Source organism: Apaloderma vittatum, unplaced genomic scaffold, assembly GCF_000703405.1.
Source record: "Apaloderma vittatum isolate BGI_N311 unplaced genomic scaffold, ASM70340v1 scaffold15978, whole genome shotgun sequence".
Lineage (NCBI taxonomy): Eukaryota > Metazoa > Chordata > Aves > Trogoniformes > Trogonidae > Apaloderma > Apaloderma vittatum.
This window is the reverse complement of record NW_009732544.1, coordinates 39,342-50,141: the sequence shown is the minus strand read 5'-3', so window position 1 is coordinate 50,141 and position 10,800 is coordinate 39,342. Positions and strand designations below refer to the sequence as shown.

The following is a 10,800-nucleotide window of genomic DNA, read 5'->3' as shown; positions in this document are numbered from 1 at the left end:
CTAGAGCTAAAGGTAGGTGATATTTACAGAACTTTATCTAGAAAATCACATGTCTTGAGATAGTTCTTCGCAGGAATGAAATCGTTGACTCTGTATTGTAGAGCAAATATGTTGGTGAGTTGTTTTTCCTTCTCATGATCCCCTTCCTGTCTTTCATTTCTTGTATGAATGTTAACAGTGGTGTGGTGTGTAGTGAAAGCAACTCGAAGAACCCATTACTTTGGCATGCAGTTCACTTGCAGGGCACCGGTTAGGACTGTCAGGCTGCTAATTGGAAAGTAGAGTAATAGGTACTGGAACCAGCTTAGAAAGAAAACAATTATTAATCTTCATTCTGCTGTTTAAATGAACATGGAGCAATTTGTGTTCCTCCTGACTGAGTTCAGCCCCTTTGTGTGTGCAGGGAAGCTGAGGCAATGGCGATGCAGAAAAGGGCCTGAAAAAGAGTGCCAAGCTCAGCTTTTGTTCTGCAGTCCAAATACCTTGTTTTTCTATCTCTCTTTGAGTGAACAGCTTCACTGCAGGGTTTCCTGAGGAGCCAGGATTAAGTGCATGAGTTCAAACTGCTTTGGAATAGTACACGACAAGGCAGAGTAATGGTAACTTCAGCGACCACCGAGAGAAAGCCAAATACCTTCTGGATGAGGTCAGGTCCCATCAAACTCCAGTGACAGGGCACTCACTGACCCCACCTGCCCTGAACCTCACGCTGGGACCCTGTTAGCAGCAGTGAGACAGATTATGCCTCGCCTCCCTTAAGGACCCACGTCAGCAGTAAAATCATAAAGATTTGCTTGTGCTTACTGCTTGTTTTAGTAGTGGCAAGAGTGCAAGACAGAGCAGTGTCAGATAATTTGTGGGTATCCTATCAACTCCTTGACTTTCTCCAGTTATAGAAGTCCAGCTCCAAGTCCTTCTTGGACGGCACAGACCAAAAATGCCATTGTAAATGTTCTTGGTGCGTTTGTTCAGGTGCACCACAGTAAGAGGTGCCACTCCTGGCATGAAGAAATACTCTATAGGGTTGTAAACCCTCCCTGCTCACTTCAGAAACCCAACTATGTCCTTTAACTTTTTTCTTTTATGATCCATTCTTCAAGTTTAAACACTCTATAATACAATTTAGAGCTGCTCTAGTGCGTTATTAGTGTCAGCTCAGCATGCTGTTCAGCTTTGTCTTAAATCCGTAGTTGACTTGTACTTCTGCCACACCAGTACGTACCTAGGTGAAACATATAGACTGAAGGAGACTCATAATATTCAGCAAGTCATGCCATATTTTTGAAAATGTTCAAAAAAGCTTATTCTTAGTAAAAATTAGGGCAAAGATGAGACAGAAAAATCTTAAAGCAAATGTGGTAAGCCTGTGAGATAAAGCATAAGAACAATGTATTGCGAGAGACATCGTGTCTTCCATAGATGTTTTCCATGACTGGAATAATTTTGACATATAAGAAAGGTTAATTAACCTGTGATTCTTCTCTTCTTGGCTGTATATTAACACATTTTGACATGATAGTTGTTTTCTGTCACTTAGTTGTTGGGGCAATCTCCACGGAGAAAGATTGGGACTTAAGTGCCCACTCAGATTTTAAAGAAGGCCTTGAGCATGTGCTGTGATGTCTCTAGCTATTAAGAAGGATGATAAAGAAAGGTGGGTGATTGGATGTGTTCCTGAATGATCATTCAGGATCCTATGCTTTCTTGGGGATTCTGTGCTGTGAGTATGTGTTATTTTGTGCCTTAATCATGCCTGCTGGGCTCATTTCCTATAGTTTAAATGCAAGATGACTGATTCTGGCATTACAAACAGGCTTTGGTGTGATTTGGGAGGCTTTAAGTTTGAAAACCAAAGTGCCTGTGGACTCTTAGGTACCTAAGCAGAAGTCTCAGGCTTGACCTTTAAGCATTTAGGTACCTCTGCTAGGTACTTAGGTAAAAAGGCACTGAGCAGCTCTGCACTGTACATGTTAGTTCTTTACTGTGAGGTTGGTGAAACACTGGAACAGGTTGCCCACAAAGGTGCTGGAGGCTCCATCCCTGGAGACATTAAAGGTCAGACTTGTTGGGGCTCTAGCAACCTAATCTAGTTAAAGATGTCTCTGCTGACCACACAGGGGGGTTGGCCTAGATGACCTTTAAAAGTCCCTTCCAGCTCAACGCATTCTATGATTCTATGCAACCCAATTTTGATAAGCAACGTGGCCACTCTTCTTCTGTGTTCTGCTTGTGAGTAGTGACACTGCCGGGGTTGTCTGTGCAGCCTCGTTTGCTGCTGGAAGCACTTTGCTGCATGCACATCCCTGGGAGCAGAAGTACATAGTAACAACTGTGATGCTGTGAGTAAAGTAATAGCACAGCAGCAGAATCACCGGTTTGAATTCCGATTCTCCTTATAAATGAACTCGTGTCTGTTTTCAAAGATCCTGGTCAATATGGATGAGGATCATCTCTGCCCACCGCTGCGTGACTCAGCCAAACTGTTGTACTTCTCCTTATGTGTTCTCAAAACACCAGCCTAGCTCCATCCCTGGTACAATGGAGAAAGCTGCTGAAAGTCTCACAAACTTTTGGTTCATCAACTTTAACCCTTTCCTACAGATTTAGCTTAAAAAATAGAAATTGACAGATTGGATTAAAAACTCTACTTTGCCACAATCCGATGGCTCTGGAGACCCCTCCAGTTCGTGCTTGGTGGGTGATGTTTATCAGAAAAACATAAAGTCTGTTTTAAAAAAAGGGTCTTGTAAACTTCTGGAAGTTTACAGCACCGTGTTCAGAGGGAGCAATATTTTAACCACTTTTGTGTTCAAGAGAAATATCAGACAATTGTAATCTGTCAGAGGCAATTCTTTGTAACATTGGTGCTTTAATTTTTGAAGATTTATATCCTTTTTGCATTTCCTTTAACCTATTAAATATGACAGGTATTTTATATGCTAGTCCTGAGCTCAACTCGTAAAGACTTAACTATACTTGCAGCCTCTGCACTGACGTTAGTATTTTTACATAAAATAAATCCAAACCACGACAGTACAAAATACATCACTGATGTAATTTACTATAAAAGTACTGGATTGCAGAGGCACAACTGTTATGTGATCATAAGCCCATATGTTAAAGTGCTTAAATACTCCACTAGGAGCCGTACTGATCATGGGTGAAAAATTAGCATCATCTTAGAGAGCGAGTTTTGGTTTTTCAGCCTTCTGAGTCTTGCCTTTTCTCTTCCTGCAGCTTGTGGATGTGACCTGGCTCAAGGAGGATTTTTTGTGAGACAGGGAGACTACATCTGTACTTTGGACTACCAGAGACTCTATGGCACACGGTGCTTCAGTTGTGATGAATTCATCGAGGGAGAAGTGGTCTCAGCACTGGGCAAAACCTATCACCCAGACTGTTTTGTGTGTGCTGTCTGCAGGTATGTTTTCCACGTGAAGGTGTGTTCCATTCAAAAACTAGATTTTGAAAGAATGATACCAGCATTCAAACTTACAGCCTAGAGATGGACAAAAAAATAGTTCTGTTTTCTACTGTTCACTCCTGAAAAGTAGCAGAATTTAAAAAAATAATATGAAAATTCCACATGCCTTTTTTTTTTTTTTTTTTTGGTCCCCCAAAGGCCTTTTCTGTTTTATGGTATTTTACGTGTGAGGTATTCAAAGTACTTGAGAAACTGCCACTGCTTCTACTGTCAGACCTTTTGCCCCTAATTTTGCTTTATTTCTCTGGTATCTGCTATTTTGTCTTTTGTTGACCAATGTTACAAAGGATTCCAATGCCAATGACTGAGTCTTTGGCAAGCCAAGAAGATTCTATATTAATAAGTTTAAACTGAAGTTTCACAGTGCTGCTTCCCAGAAGCTCTGATAGTCATTTAAAATAGGATAGAAAGTTCCTGAACTCACAAACACTTATGTACTAAGGATCTCCAGCAGCCATGGAGGACAAGGTGACATACCGCACAAGATTTTCCCCTGCTGTAGCCCAGTGTATTTTGGTGGGTTCATGTCGCATGTGGATATGTGCAATGTTGTGACCCAGTATTGGTGGGAATGTTTGCAGACTCTGCAGTACAAGTGACTGATGTCCATTTGACCTCTGTCTTACAACACAAATGAATCTGTTGAAGACTTCAGGAAGAAGCTTCAAGTCTACCAAACCTTGAGGAAATGCACTGTTATAGTGGTTTGGAGCAAATGGGAACGCTGTAATAATTTGTCTGGCTAAAGGTGAGCCTTTAGCAGCCTCGGTTCCCCTGTGTTGCCTGGTCTAGTTGAGAGGTGGTTTCCCTGCCCAGGACGGGGAGGTTGGATTAAATGATCTCTAAAGTCCCTTCCAACCTAGGCCATTCTATGACATGATTCTCTGAAGTAATCCCTTGCTGAATGAGAAAGCACAATGAGGCACTGATGCACCACGTTCTAGATGCTGTATGTGCTGGTGCCTCATTCAGATGTGGTCCAAAACCAGTTTATCTGTGTCACTGTGTCCATCTGCCAGCCAGATATGCCCAGCTCGCAGGGCTGCCGAGCTCATAGATCCTTCTGTGCTGGTGGAGAAGCAGTACTTCAAATTCCAGAACAGCCATGGTTCATGGCAGGATCTTAATTTAGTATATGAGTTGCAGGAATAATTAAATGGCCAGGGAACAGGGATTGTTCAGTGCTGAAGAGAGAAAACTCCAGGGGGTTCTTATAGCTGCCTTCCAATACCTGAAGGGAACCTACAGGAAGGCTGAGGAGAGACTTTTCCCAAAAGTGTTCACCGATAGGACAAGGGGAAATGGATTTAAATTAAAGGAAAAAAGATTTATTTTGAACCTTAGGAAAATTCTTCAGTATGAGAGTGGCAAGAGTCTGGAATAAATTGTCCAGAGAAGTTGTGGCTGCCCCCTCCCTTGAGGTGTTCAAGGCCAGGTTGGATGGAGCCTTGAGTAGCCTGATCTAGTTGAGAGGTGTCCCTGCCCATGACAGGGAGGTTGGATCGCTACGGTCCTTTCCAACCTAGGCCATTCTGTGAACTGCTGTGTGTATATGCTCTTGGCCTACAGCCTGTTAGTATTCCAGCTGTTCTGCAGATGAGTACAGCTAATTCTTGCTACTTTTGTTTTTAGCGCTAGTGCCTTCTGTAAAGTGAATTTCATTTAAGAGGAAAAGAAAAATTTTGATTCTGTTTTCTTCCTAAAAGTGCTTGTACCCTCAGCCATACTATTGTGATTTAGCACTTAGGCATAAATTATTTACCTGTGGGTTACTATACTTAGCAGCTTAGTACCTATCTTAGATTCCTGTTGGGCCATTGGACATACTAACCTTCTGATGTATTTAGTCAGTCCTTCAGTTGGTAATTTGGAACTTTGTGGTACAATTTGATTTATCTCCCTGGAAGTTTAGGGTAATTTTCTGTATGACTATACTATTTATTCTTAGGTACCTGACAATTCGGGTGAGCTGAATTGCAATACAGTGAAAATACTAGAACATCCTACAAATATCTTATGTGTTGAATACATGATAAAGCTTTTAAAAATGAAGCTTCTGATAAAACAGTGTTTCATATCAAAAAAATATAATCAGAGATGTTCCCTAAACTGCATAACTAAATAGTTGGATTAAAAGCTATTTCACTGATGAATTTTCTAGTTGTTGCTATCTAAAACTTCAGTAGGAAGACCTGGATCTGCTTCTGTTGTTTTCCTTAGATAGACACACAAATTCATGTTGTCTTCATCAGAGCCAACTAGTGCCCTGCTGACTAGCAGAGTTCAATTAGAGTCTCCCAGGAGGGTTGTAACACTGGCTTGTGGTGCAGAGCAACAGAAGAATCCTGTCATCTGTTTATAGTAAAAAACCTGGACCATGTCTTCGACTGATTTAAATCAGCATTGCTTCAATTACCCTAGTCTTTGCAAGCCAGATATAATTTATGTTTTTTATGGGAGTGTTCTATTTAAACATCATCAGCATTTATTTTATTGAGTGATCTCCTCAGTAAAGTGAGTAGACTGTAAATACATGTCTTGTAAGCAGAAAAAAGGACTTTTTTGTTGTTTAAAAAAATAAAAGGTGAAAAACCAGAGCTGTTTGATTTGAAGTACAGGATTGTAAAGCACTCTGCTGTGGTGTTTTCTTTGGTGGGAAGAGTCAGGAGTACCATCTGTGTCCTGGTTTCTTACAGATAGGCAGAAACCCTAAATAATGGGCCAAAAGCATGCTGTCTGAGGCATGATCATGCGAACTGCATCTGATGTTTTCTTTTACAGCTGGACTTTAATGTGGATGCTCTGTTAGAAATTTGATTTCCAGAATGGTGTGAACTTGAGAGGTAATGATGGCCTGACAGTGGGGCTGATCCTGGCCTGATGGAAACCAAGCAAGGCTCTTAACAGCTTCAGCAGAAAAAGATTGGCAGCAGAAGGCACTTTGCTCTCATGACACAAGTCTTCAGACTCGTGCAGGATCGTTAAGTGCTTTAAATGAGCACCTTTATAACCTATATTTCCGTAGCTCTGAAGTAAGGCTTTGAAACTGTTCTTGCGATGCATAGTAAACCAGTCACAGTAGCAGTTCCGTTTTTTTTTTATTTTCAGAGAAGATGAGATTTGAATAGAAGCTGGTGGGAAGTGTGTAGTGCTTCAGATGGTAAAATGGGTGAGAAAATCTAATTTGCACACTGCTAGCTGAAGCAGTGGGGAAAAAGCCAGTAACACAAGCCCATTTGTTTTCTGGAGCTGCTGGTATTACAGCTTGGGAATGCCGCATGGCCAAGTGTCTCAGGAAAGAGCTATGTTGCCTGGTGCCCTCCACACTACATTCATAAGCTGCTGCCAAACACTGTGAAAAATTGTATGAGTCAGAAACCCAACTCATCCCTGGGCATCCCTTGGGACTCGGATACTATTGTGCAGGGATGCCACAAGTCAAAGTGTGGAAAAAAAAAGAATTAGTATTCAGAGAAAAACTAGTAAAAATACAGTATTATGTGTCATCCTATGTGATTGTTTCTCTCTATCTTGCATTGACCAGCTGGCTTTTAAACAAATTCAGATTTTATTGCTTGTTTGTTCTGCTGGCATGAAGATTGAGGGATTAGTCCCTTCTTCTTCCATTGCTGTTCATAGTTCCATGCCTAAAACTGGGAGGGGAGTAGAACAATAACAAGACACATTGAAATATGTTGCAGATTAACTATTTACTCTGAATTCCTGGGAAGTGGGTAAGCGATCTCATTCTTACAGCTTCATTAATTGGAAGGTGCTGTGTCCTCCAGAGGACTGCCAAAGACATTTCCTTCAAAAAGTTCATATGTTTGTAAAAGTGAAGTAGAAAGAAGGAGAAAATTAAAGCTATCTGTAGCAGAAGCAGCTGAGTTTTACTAGAATTGTGTATATAATTCTTACATGGCTGTCAAAGACAGGACTGTGTGGCTCTTATGTAGGATGGGAAAGAGCTGGAAATCGGGGCTTTTAAAAAGAAAAGGGTAATCACTTTGGGAGAAGTCTTAGTGTGTTATTAAGTTGTATAGATGTATTAAGCATATGTAAGATTTATGGTCTGCATAGGTTCTGTGATTTCACTATTACTAATGGACAGAGTGTGCATAGGGTATCAAAAATCTGGGATTTGGTTTTATGGGTTAATATAATTTGTGAATCGGGGGGTAGTTTATTCACCCAGTTGGAGTAATGTATATAATTGTTATAGTATGACAGAATTATAGAATTGTTTAGGTTGGAAAAGACCTCTAAGATCATTCAGTACAACCATTAACCTAGCAATGCCAGGTCCACCATTAACCATGTCCCTAAGCACCACATCTACATGTCTTCTGAATACTTCCAGTGACTCCACCACTTCCATGGGCAGCCTGTTCCAATGCTTGACAACCCTTTCAGAGAAGAAATTTTTCCTAATTCGCAGTCTAAACTTCCCCTTATGCAACTTGAGACCATTTCCATTTCCTCTTGTCCTCTTGCTCCTTATCTGAGACAAGAGACTGACCCCCACCTCACTGCAACCTCCTTTCAGGTAGCTGTAGAGAGTAATAAGGTCTCCCCTGAGCCTCCTGTTCTGGGATCTGTGGAGAACCTGTGGTTCAACACCTGGCTCATGGCAGGTCCAGTTTGAGCAGGCTGCTGACAGCATTAATTTAAAATATTTGCAAGTATGGGCCCACAGATTCTCTGGACAGCCTGTGCCAGCATTTGAGCATGCTCGTGGTAATTGTTTTTCCTTATATAAAAGTTGACATTTATCATGTTCCAGCTTATGTCTGCTGCCTCTTGTCCTTTTCCTCTGAACCTTTGAGGAGAGTGTAGCTCCAATTTCATATACCCACCATCACGTAGTTTTAGACAGCAGTAAGATCTCCCCTGAGCTGAACAAGTTCATTTCCTTCAGCTCCTGCACGTGCATCCTGTGCTCCGGCTCTGGATCTAGTCACTTCCAATGGTCTCCCTCCAGTAAATCTTGTTCCGAGGATCTTGAAATGTTGCACACTGATCCAGATGCAGTCTCGCCAATGATGAACAGAGGGGAATATCACATCCCAGGGCCTGCTGACTGCACTAATGCAGCACAGGATGCAGTTGCATTTCTTTGCCACAGGAATACTGTGCTGACTCGTGTTGAACATGGTGTCCACCAGGATCTCTACATCTTTTTATGCTTTTCAGCTGACTGACCCTCAAGGTGCACTGGTGCATGTTCTTATTCCTCCCTGGGTGCAAGACTTTGAAATTCCTGTAGGCAGTAGATAGCAAGTAATGTCCAGTTTGTGTCATCATGTTTAACAACCTTGGTCAAATTCATCCCTATGGAGCAACCTTGAGGGATGCGATTGTACCAGGTACAAGTTAGAGCGGAATTTGATCCTGTAGGTCCTTAGGTTGCAGTCTGACATTACACCTGACCAAGCGTAACTGCAGTCTACTACTGAAATTAATAGCTTTGCTCTCCCCACAACCCCAACCATATGCTTCTGTTAATTTTCTTATATCAGATTTAGTTGACTGTTCAGCCACAGTCAGACCAGCAAATTAAAGAACAGAAGGCCATCCGTCTGCTCTGAAAATAATTGAATACTTTCTTTTGTCCCAGAAAGCTTGAATGACTTGCCTACAGCTGCATAGGTTGAGGCATGGTGCAGGGAAGGACAAAACAAACCAGGACCAGACCTTTCAGCGTCAGCACACAGTTACCCTGGATTAGGCTGATGGTAGTTTGATGTTTTATAATACAATTTTGTTGGTGAGCTCCAGTTGTTTCTGGGTTTACAAATATTGTAGGCAGGTGGATAAGACAAAATTCATTGGGAAATGAATCATAGAAGATGTATCAAAATCCTATCCTACAAGTAATTTTGGTGAGCTGCTTTAAAGATGCTCTTAATTCTCATTTTAAAAATAGATTATCCAACTGTGAAAATCACACTGAATATTTTTAAAAGGATAAGTAGCTAATTAAAACCCATACCTAGCAATGTTCACGGAGTGCCTGGTGGTGAGATGTCATTGTATTTGAAGGCAGATACACTGCTCTTAACATACAGTGCTATATATAGTCCTGCTCACAAGTTAAAGAGCTCAGAAACTGAAACCTTGTTAATTGACTGTTACCACCTTCTGTTGTACCTTCACTTGTACTGGCACTGAGATCCTTGAACAAGGCTGCTTGTGAAAAGCGAGAGATCAAATGTTACAGAAATACTAGCAAATGTGGTGTTTAGGAATTCTGGATTCCCACTGAACAAGATAGTGAAGCAAACTCCGAGACTTAATTACAGGTTTAGAAGACCAACAAGGAAAGGAATTGTCTACCCGTAGCTTTGTGTGGACAACTTCCAAAGAGGATTTCCCTGGTTTTGTAGAGCAAGGTATCTTGCAGATGTGAAAAAGTTAATAGAGAATTGAAATTGTTGCCCTCTCCCATCTGAGTGAAAGGGCATTGTGGTTAGTTACTAAACTCTTGAGAAAACAAACCAGGATGTATTTATGGGCTAGGAAAGCCCACACATGCGTTCCCCTCTATGGGGGCCCTGTGGCATGCTGTGGTGCCTTTGAGCTTTGACATGTTTTGTGGTCATCTTTCTCTGTGCGTTAGGAGGTCCTGTTCTTCTCTTCTAGTTTTGACTTACTTTCTGTCAGATCAGCTAATACCCTAATGTAGATGAGCCAATTCAAAGTGATCAGTCCCTGCTTCTGCTTTACTTCCTGGGGTGTATTAGAAGGGGAGTAGCTAGTAGGTCAAGTGAGGTCATCCTCCCCCTCTACTCTGCCCTGGTGAGGCCACATCTGGAATATCGTGTCCAGTTCTGGGCCCCTCAGCTCAAGAGAGACAGGGAACTGCTTGAGAGAGTCCAGCGCAGAGCCACAGAGATGATGATGGGAGTGGAACATCTCCCTTATGAGGAAAGGCTGAAGGAGCTGGATCTCTTTAGCTTGGAGGAGGCTGAGGGGTGACCTCATTAATGTTTATAAATATATAAAGAGTGAGAGCCAGGCTCTTTTCAGTGATGTCCAGTTACAGGAAAAGGGGCAATGGGTACAAGCTGGAACATAGGAGGTTCCACGAAAACATTAGGAGAAACTTTTTCAGCACAGGCTGCCCAGGGAGTTTGTGGAGTCTCCTTCTCTGGAGACATTCAAAACCTGCCTGGATGCGTTCCTGTGTGACCTCCTGTACGTGATCCTGCTCTGGCAGGCAGTTTGGACTAGATGATCTTTTGAGGTCCCTTCCAACCCCAGACATTCGGTGATTCTATGCAGCCTCAACAGTGCGGAGTACAGGGGGACAATCA

At 41.9% G+C, this 10,800-nt stretch overlaps 1 protein-coding gene across 1 annotated transcript in view; it reads left to right on the top strand.

The window, feature by feature from the left end:
• Nucleotides 1-3,237: 3,237 nt before the first annotated feature.
• The window catches only part of ABLIM2 (actin binding LIM protein family, member 2), a gene marked incomplete at both ends in the record, with an annotated part of 45,630 nt that continues 38,067 nt past the window's right edge, over nucleotides 3,238-10,800 (top strand). The window contains one exon of the mRNA XM_009875571.1: nucleotides 3,238-3,421. Within this exon, the coding sequence (XP_009873873.1) occupies nucleotides 3,238-3,421 (184 nt within the window). The remainder of the gene's footprint in view (nucleotides 3,422-10,800) is intronic.